This window comes from Trichoderma evansii (assembly GCF_050947405.1).
Source record: "Trichoderma evansii strain SZMC 28006 chromosome Unknown GGI43scaffold_4, whole genome shotgun sequence".
In the NCBI taxonomy this organism is placed as follows: Eukaryota; Fungi; Ascomycota; class Sordariomycetes; order Hypocreales; family Hypocreaceae; genus Trichoderma; species Trichoderma evansii.
Genome location: NW_028145202.1, coordinates 1870542 through 1884400, shown reverse-complemented (window position 1 = coordinate 1884400; position 13859 = coordinate 1870542). Strand labels below are relative to the sequence as shown.

The window sequence follows — 13859 nt, the reverse complement described above, 5'->3', positions numbered from 1 at the left end:
ATCTCGCCTCGGAAGAGAAAGCTGCTGACGATGCGGAGAATACGATTAGTAATTAAGCTTATTTACTCCGCATCTTGATATAGAAGTACGAACTTGGAATGCTACCTCATTATACCTACCTTGCGCAGTTGGTGGCGCAATTGATGTTACAGACGGGTTTGGTACCCATCTCAAATTAGCAAAACGCCTACGACTCTAGCTTATGAGATGTAAAGATGTTATAATCTCTGCGTATTGAATAAGTTACTTATGTTCATCTTTTGTTAATAGACTCGTATACTTCGTAGACCTTGCGCTCGTAGCTGTAGATACCCGTGTTATGGTAGTGGAAAGAGCTCTGAAGCAGTTCAACACGTCAGCCAAACCCCAGTACCGCATTCAAGATGCCTCGCGAGGCAGTTTAAGAGCCCCGCATTTGTTTGGTTGAGAAAAAAATTCAAGAGTCTAGATCTGAGGCTGAAAGGGAGGAGTTATGCTAGAAATAGAGACTAGTAAGTAGCCTGGCTGACATGTGGGCTGGTTGTGCAACGCTTTTGCTCATGCACTGTTTTATCCTCAACTTTCCTATTAAGAACATTGAAACTTGCTGCATTGGGAGGAGATAAGATGTGTAGAGAAGGGAATTTAAGATGGCTATCTATCTAAGTAGTTATGAGCTATACTGTCAAAGGCGAAATGGGTGTCCCTCTATTGTTAAATAAGGATAATAGCGGGTAGCCAATTTTAGACAGAGCTGTGGCTGTGCACGAGGGTGGTCATGTACTATGGAAGTACCGCACAAACTTCAAAATAGGTGTCGTAGGCCTTGTTACTTAATATTTTTAGTCGCGCGTCCAGTTTAGTTAGTTGTGGGTCTACGTACCTGTACCAGCTTGTACCCTAAAGGCCGCTCTTAATTCGCTACCACATATCAGAGTTAGACATTGATCCTATAGCCCCTAAACCTCTGCTGCTGGGCCCCAAAGCCGGATGGTTTTATCGTCGGATCCTGATGCCAGTAGTTTAAAGTCGTGCGAGAAGACGATTGAGTAAACCGAACTTGTATGGCCCCCGAGCGTTCGCAAGAACTGCCCCGTAGCCGGATCCCAAAGCCGGATGGTTTTATCGTCGGATCCTGATGCCAGTAACTTGGAGTTATGCGAGAAGGCGACTGACCGAACCGGACCTGTATGGCCCTCAAGGAGTTGCTGTAGCTGCCCTGTATCTGGATCCCAGAGCTGGATGGTTTTATCGTCGGATCCTGATGCCAGTAACTTGGAGTTATGCGAGAAGGCGACTGACCGAACCGGACCTGTATGGCCCTCAAGTAGTCGCTGTAGCTGCCCTGTATCTGGATCCCAGAGCCGGATAGTTTTATCGTCGGACCCTGATGCTAGTAGTTTGGAGTTATGCGAGAGAGTGACTGATCGAACAGTGCCTCTATGGCCCCTGGAGTCGTGCGAGAAAAAAAGTGACAAACCCCAACCTCTATAGTTCTCAATTATTTGCCGTAACTGCCCCGTATCTAGATCCCAGAGCCGGATGGTATTATCGACAGATCCTGATACGAGTAACTTGGAGTCGTGCGAGAGGGCGACTGACCAAACTGAATCATCATGGCCATTGAGTGTTCGCCGTAGCCGCCACTTATCATCGTCGATGCTTGAGGTGGCACGATGCCAGGGGAACAACAGCTGTACGATGGACTCGAGCGCCGTTTGCTCTAACGGCGTACACAGATCCCAGAGCCGGATAGTTTTATCATCGGATCCTGATGCCAGTAACTTAGAGTCGTGCGAGAAAGCGACTGACCGAACCGGACCTGTATGGCCCTCAAGGAATTGCTGTAGCTGCCCTGTATCTGGATCCCAGAGCTGGATGCTGCCCCTGCCGGGTACATAATGGCCGTTTAATGGTAATGATTGTCCCCCTATAACTGGACTATAGTAAGCCCTGCCTGCAGTGCCGCATCCTGATACTAGGAGCTTGGAGTCGTGAGAGAAGGCGACTAATTGAACATAATCTGAATCACTGGCTATAAGAGTTTGCCATAGCTGCCACGCAGCAATGTCGATGCTTGAGGTGGCATTCAGCGGCGTCCGGCCGCTCGCAGTATCTTTCGTTAATTTTATATTAGCATCTTTGTCAAGTCTTTCTAGTAAATCAACACGCACCTGGCACCGAAGTTAACCAGTGGCCTATATCATCAGGCGAGTGGTAATGATTATCACCTTGGTTGATTGTAATATTATCCCCAAAGCGGTTGCCAGTAATCTCACGCGAGTACGTCGCCGTTAGATCCATCAGGATTAGAATGTTCCAAGAGACTAAACCTTACAACGCGAAACAAGATTTGCGACGCAATCGACTACAAGGTACTGGGAAGGAAATATAAGGCTAGAAGTAGACCTAGGAATCTTCTTAATGCAGCCTGATTATTATGCAGCGTTAGATTTGTACGGCTGCCACCCCAGTTTGCCTAATGATACCCCTCATTTGCTACGTGCACAAGCACATACTGGAGTCGTGGCGTTTCGCGCGAATGCGTCGATGCAATAAGATGCTCTTTCATAGAATCATGGTGACAGGATAAAATACTATAAAATATACCTATATAGCATTGTCTCTATGCACAATGGTCCTCTGCTTTGGAACGTTATCTAAGACGCGCCTTCCTCTTTGGGAAACTATCATGGGATGTGACGGAAGAAGGAAGAGGAAATGGAAATACGGCGTGTTCGCCCTACCTACCGCGGAAAACAACAGGTACAAGTCCATAGATTGCCGCCGCCTTGTTACTGAATTAACTAAGAAAACCCGCGACAGCCATTTCGAACTTTCCGGTACCTGGGCAGTACCAGACTCTCTTGCACAAGCCACATGAGCCACATTGCAGCCCCACCAAACCTTATAAAATTATCTAACAAAAAAGGGACACCCATTTCGTCTTTGACAGTAGCATCTATCGGCCGTTTACAAACGGCGTGGCCCATTATAAAATCTGGAGCAATTCAACGACGCCATGCTGATCTTCATTAGGAGAAAGAATTTTCCAAAAAAGGCGATCCCCAGATTGGCTATAGTCGAGCGATTGAATTCACTACTGTAGACGCATCAGCCGTGACGACAAATGATACGCGTGGACAGAGGCTTGGAGGCCCTTAACCCGTTATGCGACGCCACCAGAGACCATGATTGGATGGTGCTGGCGAGGCTGAGCTCTGCTGGGGCTATTGTTTCTAAGCTGACTGCGGGAGGCTTTCTCTCAGATCCGTGGCAAATGTTTATTTTTAGCTCTTTCTCGTAATGGCGAGGCGATTGTCTGTTAGTGGAAATCGGGGATGCTCGCAGCATGAATATCGACGGAATGGTGGCGCTGACGAACACACTCCTATGTATATATCGTCATGTGAGAGACATGTAGCAGGCTCGGACCTTCATAGGTATGGGTATGATATCGCGCATGATGATCATTGCAGTACGGAGGAGTCGTGCCGCAATCTAGCCGCCCTTTCTTAATTGCAGTAGCGCCTCTCTACGCCTCCGCGGTGGATATGTTTGATGGAGCGGGTATTAATAGGGTCTCATCACACAGAAAAAATACAATGCAATGCAAAATAAGGAACAGGCTGAGGGTACGTGTAGTAGGACAGCGCACAGAGCACTCAAATGCACCCCTGAATTTGTGCAGCGAAGGCCAGTTCGATGTGGTACATCGTGCCTATCTTATCGACGTCACTGTTTGCTCTCCCCGGTCGCCAAGGCAATTGGTGGGGTGCTGAGCGCTGTGGACCAGTAAAGCCCGACGGTCTGCCTTCCACAAGGGCCACCCCAAGCACGCTACAGGGCACTAAACCCCCACTAGCACCTCTGAAACCGACAGCTGGACCAAGGGGGTCATCTGAAGGGGGGTTTTGGGGCGTCGGCTCCAGCTTCATTGAAACTCATCACCTTGAAACCACCGTTTGATCTTTTCACATCCTCATCATTTTCCCTTCCTTCTCTCGCGTTTCCCCCTCCGATTTGCGATACGACAGACACACCGACAGATTACTGCAATTGCGATTACGATTTAGCTTCTAGCGAGAGGATCCACCGCGGCTACAGTGGCTTTTCCCACGTATCTACTTCGAAGTTTTTACCAACCCTAGCATTTCGCGAGAGGTGATCTGCGAAAGTCGACAGAAACACGGACCCGACGTACCTTGCATATTACCCCAAAGCCGCTCATTGGAGACCTTCCTCAACAAGGCCTTGAACCAACCCAGGGTGCGCGCACAGGCCCTTGCTTCCTTCAAACCATCAGACGACGGCGACGCAGAGTTGCTGCTGCGCCGCCTTCTTTCTCTGAACTCGGTGTCGTAAACACGAGGCGACTCCCGGTGTGTCTCCATTCCACGCGCCACCAGAAGCAACGTGGAAGGGAGAGAAGAAAGAGAGCTCGCGGTTCATTATATTCCTCGCTTCCTCAACTCTATCTGGTACCATCACTAGCATTGGCAATTGATTTGCTCCAACCATGTCGTATAATCGCCTAGGTATGTACACTTGCAATCTTCCAATTTCCCCTTCTGACGACTCTTGGCTTCCCGACCCCTGCCCGCTTAATCTCGAACGCCCACTTTTGCCCACTTCGTCCTTACGAGTCCCTGTTGCGACATCTTCATCTTCTGCCCATTGCGATGCTCGACGCTCTTGGCTAGCTTCTCCCCACGGTCCCTGGGAGGGCGGCGGGCTATGTGCTACGTGCTATGTGATATATACTAGCTATACAGCTAGCCCTAGAGCGCGCATCATTGTGTTGTTCCCCCTTCCCTCTTCTCTCCTGTCTCACTCAGTCTCTATTCTTTGTTTGGCGATTCCTTTGCACTCGACGACTGGCTCGTTTCTTTTTGATCTTTCACCGCATCTAACGAATTATACCCGCAGACCACGGCTACGAGGACGATCAGTATCAGATGGATCCTCGGGGTAACCCATACAGGACTCCGTCGCCTGGACACCCGCTTCAGCAGGGATACCAGATGGACGAGAATCCCTATGGCCAGCATCATCCTCAGAATGCCCATATGCCCAATATTGGGCGAATGGCAAGCCCAAGCGACCAGCTACACATTAACCCCGCTGTGAGTACTCGAGATTATGCTGTTCATGAGCTATTGAAAAGATATGGTGACTGACTAGGTTTTTGTTTTAGGCCTCGATGGACGCTTTGTCCTCCTACAGCGGCAACAACCAATATCAGCCCGACTACTCAATAAACCCAGAGGCCCATCACGATGCCTACTACAACGCTCCTTATGAGCCGCAGCAACAACTCGGCCACGGCGGTTACGATTCGCAGCCCGGTTTCGATGACTATGGCGACCAGCAACCGATGCTCTCACAACATAATTCCGACCAGCCTCTCACCCAGCAGCAAGAGACTCGGCCTGTCACACCAACGGGTGGCATCAAAAGATGGAAAACAGTGAAGCAGGTGCTTTTATACCGCGGTAATCTGGTGCTTGATTGCCCGGTCCCGCCTGTGCTGCTGCGCGAAAACCCTCACGGCGAGCGTGATGAGTTTACACACATGCGATACTCAGCTGCGACCTGCGATCCGAAAGATTTCTACGATGAGAATTTTACGTTGCGTCAGAGGCTCTTCAGCAAGCCTCGCCATACCGAATTGTTCATTGTAGTTACCATGTACAATGAAGACGACGTTCTGTTTGCACGAACTATGGTTGGTGTTTTCAAGAACATAGAGTACATGTGCAACCGCCCGAATAGCAAGACGTGGGGCAAGGATGCCTGGAAGAAAATTGTGGTCTGCATTGTCAGCGACGGTCGTTCCAAGATCAATCCCCGGACAAGGGCAGTGCTGGCTGGTCTTGGAGTCTACCAAGAGGGTATCGCCAAGCAGCAAGTGAACAACAAGGACGTGACAGCGCACATTTACGAATACACCACCCAGACGCACTTACAGCTGACCAAGGACGTTGTCTCGCTCGTTCATCGCCGAACACCAGTCCAGCTGCTCTTCTGTCTCAAAGAGAAGAATGCGAAGAAGATCAACTCTCACAGATGGTTTTTCCAAGCGTTTGGTCGTGTTCTAGACCCGAACATTTGCGTTCTCATCGATGCTGGTACAAGACCAGGTGGTAGCTCCATCTACCATCTGTGGAAGGCGTTCGACCTGGAACCCATGTGCGGAGGCGCCTGTGGTGAGATCAAGGCCATGTTGGGTACTGGTGGCAAAAACTTGATCAACCCTCTTGTTGCAACGCAAAACTTTGAGTACAAGATGAGCAACATTCTGGATAAGCCCTTGGAATCAGCCTTTGGCTTCATCTCCGTCTTGCCCGGTGCCTTTTCAGCTTATCGATATGTCGCCTTGCAGAACGACAAGAACGGCCAAGGCCCTCTCGAAAAGTACTTCTTGGGTGAAACGCTCCATGGTGGTCATAAAGCAGGTCTCTTCGAATCCAACATGTACCTGGCCGAAGATCGTATTCTCTGCTTCGAGCTAGTCACTAAGCGAAACTGCCACTGGCTCTTGCAGTACGTCAAGTCTGCCACTGGCGAGACTGATGTGCCAGATACAGTGACGGAACTGGTCCTCCAGCGACGTCGTTGGCTCAACGGCTCTTTCTTCGCTGCCATCTATGCCATTGCTCATTTCCACGACTTCTTCCGCTCTGACCATTCGTTCTTCCGAAAAATTGCATTCTTCATTGAATTTGTCTTCAACACTATCAATATGATCTTTGCTTGGTTCGCAATTGGCAACTTCTTCTTGGTCTTCAAAATCCTGATTACGAGTCTGGGCTCGGACGATCTCCTCGGCAAAGTTGGCAATATTCTCGGCGTTGTATTTGAGTGGTTGTATGGCGTTTGCCTGATCACTTGTTTCGTCTTATCTTTGGGTAATCGGCCAGCTGGTTCTGGCAAGCTTTACACAGCCATGGTCTGGTTCTGGGCGGGTATCATGATGTATGTTTTGTTCTTTTCTTTTTTTCCCCTTCCAACTGAACGCTTGCTAATCCGAGTTAAACAGATACTTGATGTTTGCTGCCATCTTCATCGCCGTCAAAGCTATCATTGCAGATATTCACGAGGGAGGCGGATTCAGCATCAGTGAGATTTTTAAGAACCAAGTCTTCTACACGCTCATCGTTTCCGTCATGTCGACCTACGGTATCTGGCTCATTGCATCTCTGCTCATGTTCGATCCATGGCACATGATTACTTCGTTCCTTCAATACATGCTTCTGACTCCGACTTTTACCAACATTCTCAATGTCTACGCTTTCTGCAACACCCACGATGTCTCCTGGGGCACCAAGGGTGACGATAAAGTGGAAAAGCTGCCTTCCGTCAACACCAAGGACGGCCAGGGCAAAACGGATCTTCCCGACGAGGGCGATTTGAATGCGCAGTACCAGCGAGAAGTCTCAGTCTTCAGCGTCAAGTTCAAGGAAGTAAAGTCAGAGCCCACAGAAGCTCAGCTGCAGGAGAAACAGATGGACTACTACAGAGGTGTACGAACTGGTGTCGTGCTGATCTGGATGATTACCAACTTTGCCCTCGCAGCCGTGGTTTTGAGCTCAGCTGGCCTGGAGAGGATCACTCCTGGTAACGCGCAGGATGCTGAGAATCAGCAAACAGAGCGTTCCAACATTTACATGGCTGTCGTCCTCTGGAGTGTTGCAGGCCTGAGCAGCTTCAAATTCTTGGGAGCCATGTGGTTCTTGATCGTCCGTCTATTCAGAGGTGTCTAAAAAGACCCTGCGTAAACCCTATTGAGGGCTGAAAACGAAGATGACAAATGAAAAAGAGATGAAAAGAAAGAACAAAGAAGAAAATTATACAAAGCTCTCAGCGGGCTACGATAAAACATTATGCGATTATCATTTCTTTTTAAATTATACCCCCTTTTATATATATTCTATGACAGGAAGGGAAAAACACACATCCCGACGACAGGTTGGAATTTTTGCGCTTGAAGGAGAGCTGGCGAGAGGAAGCTTGATTCGTGTAACTATCTGTCTTCCTGCATGCATACATTTTACGGCCTGTGTGGTACTTCTTTCCTTTTTTTACAACACACGACGGGGCGTTCTTTTGAACGAATGTGTGTGAGTTGGTGGCGTTTCTCTTTTCTCCCCGTTCTTTTCTTTATTTTGCAGGAACGCATTTGCATAGCAGATATTTTAGAATACACTGAATGATGATGAAATATTTGTGACTCTGAATACCAATTGAATATGTGAATATGTCGCCTTCTGTTTACCTGTCATGGAGAAGCTGGGCTTTCATTTAATCTAATACTTGAAGAACGACCAGAGTACTGGATGTGAATCTATTCACCTCTATAATCATACTATTGACAATACTTTGTAGCATACACCATATATCATGCATTCATAATTTTAAAAACGGAGAACCAGCCCAGTCTACTCTACAGTCCTAGATTCGCCCATCTATCAAAGGAACAGGACAACCTATAACCCCCACAGCCTTTAAAATAGCCACGCAACATAGCGGTTGTAAAACTTTCGCGCACCCTGGCTGTCTGCGTTTTTAATCTGTTCTTGTTCCAGATAGTCCGCCTCCTGCGAATCGATAATATCCTTTCCAGTGTAGAAGTCTGCCTCGTGAGGCTTGACACCTCGGCTACCGGTGATGAGCATGTGGCCGAAGAGCATGGCAATGTAGAGAGGAATTCCAAGATATCCTGTAATGAAGTTTTTGTAGTCAAAATCCAAGCCATTAGTGTGGATGAAGACGTTGAAGTTCTTTGTCAAACTAATAAGAATGACAAAGCCCAAGGTGATGACGGTGCCCCAGTATCCCTGAGGAGCGACATAAGGCATGGCACTATCGGGGATGTTCTGGGCACGGCGAGCGCGGAGGAAGAAAAGGTAAGTGACAAGGATAGAAATCCAAGTCAAGATACCAAAGATGGTAACAAGGTTGACAAAGTAGCCAAAGACCTAACAATCGTGTTAGAATAAAACTTTTCTTACTTTATGAGGGACAATCGGAGAAACATACCACCGTGCTGCTGGTAGAAGCGTTCATGAACGCAAGGCATGAAATTGCAGCAGAAAGGAAAAGCGCCGGGTAGGGCACGCCGCGCTTGTTTGTCTTCTTGAAAATGGCTGGAGCAGCTTCGTCTGACGCAAGGCCGTAGAGAGTTCGGCTCGCAATGTACAAATCGGAGTTGGAGGCGGAAAAGACAAAGACCAAGATGCAGGCATTGATGATGTGCGGCAGGACCTTGACACCGGCGAGAGTGGCTGCGACAACGAAAGGCGAGGCGTTGGCACTAGTGGACTGCTTGTTGGCGAAAGCGAGATCCGGGCTGTTATAGGGAACAATCATGCCGACAAGGAAGATGCTGAGGCAGTAGAAGAAGAGGATACGGAAGAAGGTAAGCTTGATGGCTGCGGTAGACCGTTAGTACTTGCTATTCGGAAGTGCGAATGGTACAAAGAGAGAAAACATACCCTTGGGGATGCTTCGTCGAGGGTTCTGGGCTTCACCGGCAGTGACACCGACCAGCTCTGTTCCAAGGTAAGCAAAAGTTGCATTGACCATGACAGACCAGAAACCGAGGAATTTGCCCAGGGCACCATCAGCATACAATTCAGCAAATGCCCCGGGATTGTGCCAGTATCGAAAGCCGGGAGCATCGCCGTTGGGGCCGCCTCCACAAGCAATGGCGAGAGAGAAGATGATGATGCCGACGATGATGATGACTTTGAAAGACGATAACCAGAATTCCAGTTCGCCAAATAGTTCAATTCCTAAGTAATTCTGTATAATGTTAGGAGCAGGGAAAACAGAAAAAAAAAATCAGAAAGAGAAAGAGACATACAACGACAATGATTGTAACTAAGAAGATGGCAATGAAGACACCTGGGTTGACCTTGTCTCGAGGGCACCAGAACTGAATGACCAATGCGGCAGCCGTCAACTGGTTCGGAGTGGTGATGATGTACTTGAACCAATATCTTGGGTCTCCATTAGCGACCTCACCCTACAAATCTGTACATAGTAGTATTATTATAACTTACGTCCAGCCAAGAGCAAATCCCAAAGATGGATGGCAGTATCGCGTCGCGTAACCTGTAAATCCAGCACTCATGGGTAGCCAGGCCGCCATTTCTCCCAGGCAGGCCATGACAACATAGACGAGAATTCCGACGAAACAGTACGAAATGAGCAATGAACCGGGTCCGGCTTGAGCGAGAGCCTTGCCAGTACCAATGATGAGACCTGTACCAAGAGCACCACCGATAGCAATCATAGAAATGTGACGAGCTTTGAGACCGCGATGCAGAGACGTCTCGGCTGAAGTCTCCAAGCCACGAATGCGAACATTTTCGTAGTTGCCAGCGCCGGTGCTAAACTTTTCGGCGTCGTGACCATAACCGGTGTTAGGATGATGGGCGTAAAGCCCGTCGTCTTGAGAGCTCATGGCGGCGAGATTCTGGGTAACTGATCGGGTTTCGGTCGCGAGAGGAGAGAAAACTGAAAGTAAGAAGAGTAATCTATAATCACCCAACGGCGGCTCCTCGCACGATACGGATACTCTTGGACACCAGGGTCTTCGACTGGAGATGAGGAACGACAGAGGGCTGAAGAGAAGACCACGATGGATAAAAGGGAAACTCTTCTTATGGAAGAGGTAGCCCCCGGAAGTTTATAAACAAGACGACTGGGTACTGGGGCCGTTGGCATCCATCATGGACCATGGAGAATTACGGAGTATGTCTTCGCACCTACCACGGCCTATTAGGCATTGGGTTTAGGTTTATCCATTTAGTCAAGCCCGTTCCACGTTCCAGCCTCCGTATATGTGCATTTGGAGCATGTACAAGTACACATGGAAGCCCCGAATCTACCCCATATACCAAGCCATGGGGACGGGGTCTGTGCCCATATCTCGGCCTTGCTACCACCAGGCTAGGCCTATCGCTAGACTAGCCGCAAGCAGAAACGAGCAAAAAGTCCGAAGAGTTGGATCATCGGTGGTGGAGAAGGAAGCTGAGAGAGGCAAAGAGCACGGCCTCATGGGCTGCATTGTGCCGGGGACGAGGTCTTTGTGGCTTGGTAGATTGAGTTTGGAAGACCGCCCTTTGCCGCTACTGCTGGCGCGTCCGCCAAGGGAGCTAACTCTTATTTTTAGTTTGGTGGAGGCCATTCAGTACATGCTGTGCTTGTAGCCTTGTAGATTAGCAAGATGATGAAGCGCTGGTCAAAGTCCGACGGCCCTGGCTGAGGAAAGTTGATGATGGCGCCTTGGCCGCGTGGGGTTTGTGCTGTCCCTGTACTTTTTTCTCTTTGTGTCCATCGCAACTCTTCTTTGGTCAATACTGGTGTAGCATCATGTACCTGAAGTCTTGGCTCGGAGCACCCGCTGTATGTTTTCTGTATTGTTGCTTCCTTCAAGTTGTTTTCTCTAGCCACCTGGATAGGTAGAGAGTCTACACGTGTACTCTATACGGGGTAGCATTGTCAAACAAAGTTAGTGTTGATGTCTTGATTGCGTGCAGCGACGGATCACGTCGCCTGACTCAAGCCGGGTGGCAGTACAGCAGTACCAATCTTGTGCCATGCGAGGGGAAGTTGGGGCTGACCTGTACGCGAGTCGTCGCCTAGCAATGAGCGAGCACAGATGGACGGAGAGGCCCTGGCAGTTTGCCACGAGTCGGGTCATTGCGTTCCTCGCCGTCGAACATCGCCCCGCTTGCGGTACAAATCGTTTATCTATTCGCTTGATACCGTTGGTAAATCATAAACAGCAATATTTGTAGTACAAGTAGGAGTAGCAGCTTACCGATGGCCATTGCTGACCCCAATATTGCAGCTTCTCGAATCCCAGAAAGTATCAGCCGAGGTGCCAATTCTAGTTACGTACCCAGAGAACTTGGGGTGATTTGGAGAATTGGGGAACCCTTGAAGACTCGGCGTGGAATCAATAGGGCTCCGTGAATACGCTGCCTAATACATTCATCAGACGTGCCAAGGCCTTGCGAGCAATGCTGGTGCCTGACCAGGTCATTGATTCGAGTGTGGTTGGTTGGCTGAATAGTGAGAAAGGAGCCGCTAGAAAGCGCCACACGTTATTGTGCGGAGGAAGGGTTCTAGAAGTGCGAGCTAGCAGGATAAGCACTTCGCTTAGCGCTGCTGGAGGCTGCTCAGAGGCCGTTGGCTATCCTTAGCAGCGCCGTATAGCGACCTTCCGGCTCTTGGTTTTAGGCGCCTGGATGCGCAAATTTGCTAGCATTGGGCGCATGGATTCCTTATCTCTCTCCCATGTCTTCTGAGTGACGGATTAGATACCTATGGGCCTCATAACTACATGTAGCCTCGCCTCTAAGGTTTCACCTCATTCACTCGTTTACATCTCGCAGCCAGCAACAGCGAGTCTCGCGCCCATACAATCTTCTGCCAACAGCCTGCTTTGCTGTATGCGTGTACAGAGCGACGGAACAATTCTCTCCCCAATGCCCGCACTAAGCAAGCCTCGTCCGCTACTGTGGATTCCCTAGTTCTAGGTTATCTTAAGGTTGTTAGACCCGCTACGCCACTGACCTTCGGATTTTTCTATTTGTCGGCACCCAAGGATAAGCATTTCGACCTGCCTAATTGGGCCCTTGACGTGATCTATCCCGGTCCTTAGGTCAAGGGCCGCTGGGTGGCACGTCCTCGCGTCCATACGAGTGAGGAGGGGACAGAGAGAGGGTTCATCATGTGCGGCTGAGCAGCACCGAACAGCTGAACAGAGCTAGCAGATCCGAGGGAAATGATGGACTGTGCTATGGTGGTTTTATTCTGAATTCTGACATGTATACAGCATCAAGAAACTTGCCTTCCCAGCATCATTAATTCGATCTATAAATCATCAGCAGTTTGAACGGCATATTACTTCCGTAGCAACTGACGTCTTTTTATCTATAAATCTCGCCATCTGCTAGTCCTTGCGGAGTGCCTTTTCTCGTGCCGGTATCCGTGAAAGAAGACTCAAATTACCCTCATCGATGAGAAGTACAAAAATCATCATAAAATGTTGGACGGCAATACGAGTACCCAAGAATATTGATTCCTCCTCGCTATGTATTCGCAATATACTCCCTGTTCAATATTTCGCCCTTTTGGGCTGCGTAATTGGTCCATACCGTATTCTTCAAAGTTACTTCAAATAAAGAAAAGTCTTGAGCTGTTTGTTTGCTCATATGAATCTGGAATATTGATTATCTTCTTGCTTTTCTCCACACCGTCTTTTAGGAGCCTTCATTGTTCTTCAAGCGGAGGTGTCGCCAAGACTCTTATCAATTCTCCAACACGGAGTGCTTGTGCGCTAGAAGCAAAGATCAACTTGCGTCCTTTGCATTTGACTCTTGGCATAAGCCTCTAAAGCCCAGTATGATGTACATGTACTTTTACCCCATACTATGGAATCTTGGTAAGAACGAAGTACTGCTAGTCATGATACTCGGATTAGGCTTCTTCAGGCGAGGCGATGCAATGATCCTACGACTCTAACGCGCCGAACGATGCATCTCAGATGCTATGCCAACTACATAGTAGCGTTTACATGGTTCCGTTTTGGGTGTTTTGCATTAATAGCTAGCCGTTTCTACGCTGCTCTTGCGCATGCAGGGTACGCTAGAGCTGACCTCTTCCCTGGATCCCCAGCTTCCAGAGACGAATTGCTACGCTGCAAATGCTACCAAGTACTTCTATTCACATGCTAGGGCGAGGGTCTCGGCCAAAGACCGGAACATCGCTCCACAAACAAGCGTCCTAACATGTGTCCTGCCACCCGCTACGGGTTCCATCGGAAGTCGGGCCTGGATTCAAGGTGTAGTTCACGGACCAGG

General features: G+C 48.9%; 3 protein-coding genes across 3 annotated transcripts; 2 read left to right on the top strand and 1 right to left on the bottom strand.

Moving 5' to 3' along the window:
- The first annotated feature begins 1334 nt into the window (after nt 1-1334).
- Nucleotides 1335-2233, top strand: GGI43DRAFT_398779 (uncharacterized protein). The gene has a single exon (XM_083205255.1). The coding sequence runs from the start codon at nt 1522-1524 to the stop codon at nt 1879-1881; it is 360 nt and encodes a 119-aa protein (XP_083063598.1). The 5' UTR covers nt 1335-1521; the 3' UTR covers nt 1882-2233.
- Nucleotides 2234-3930: 1697 nt separating this feature from the next.
- GGI43DRAFT_398772 (chitin synthase I) lies at nt 3931-8212 on the top strand. The gene is made up of 4 exons (XM_083205254.1): nt 3931-4517; nt 4909-5105; nt 5177-6957; nt 7022-8212. Exons 1-4 carry the CDS (start codon nt 4499-4501, stop codon nt 7743-7745), a joined length of 2721 nt encoding a protein of 906 aa, XP_083063597.1. The 5' UTR covers nt 3931-4498; the 3' UTR covers nt 7746-8212.
- Nucleotides 8213-8228: 16 nt separating this feature from the next.
- GGI43DRAFT_299075 (dicarboxylic amino acid permease) lies at nt 8229-10611 on the bottom strand. The gene is made up of 5 exons (XM_083201509.1): nt 10047-10611; nt 9848-9983; nt 9477-9786; nt 9022-9413; nt 8229-8960 (listed from the first exon to the last, which is right to left on the bottom strand). Exons 1-5 carry the CDS (start codon nt 10448-10450, stop codon nt 8487-8489), a joined length of 1716 nt encoding a protein of 571 aa, XP_083063596.1. The 5' UTR covers nt 10451-10611; the 3' UTR covers nt 8229-8486.
- Between the last annotated feature and the right edge of the window lie 3248 nt (nt 10612-13859).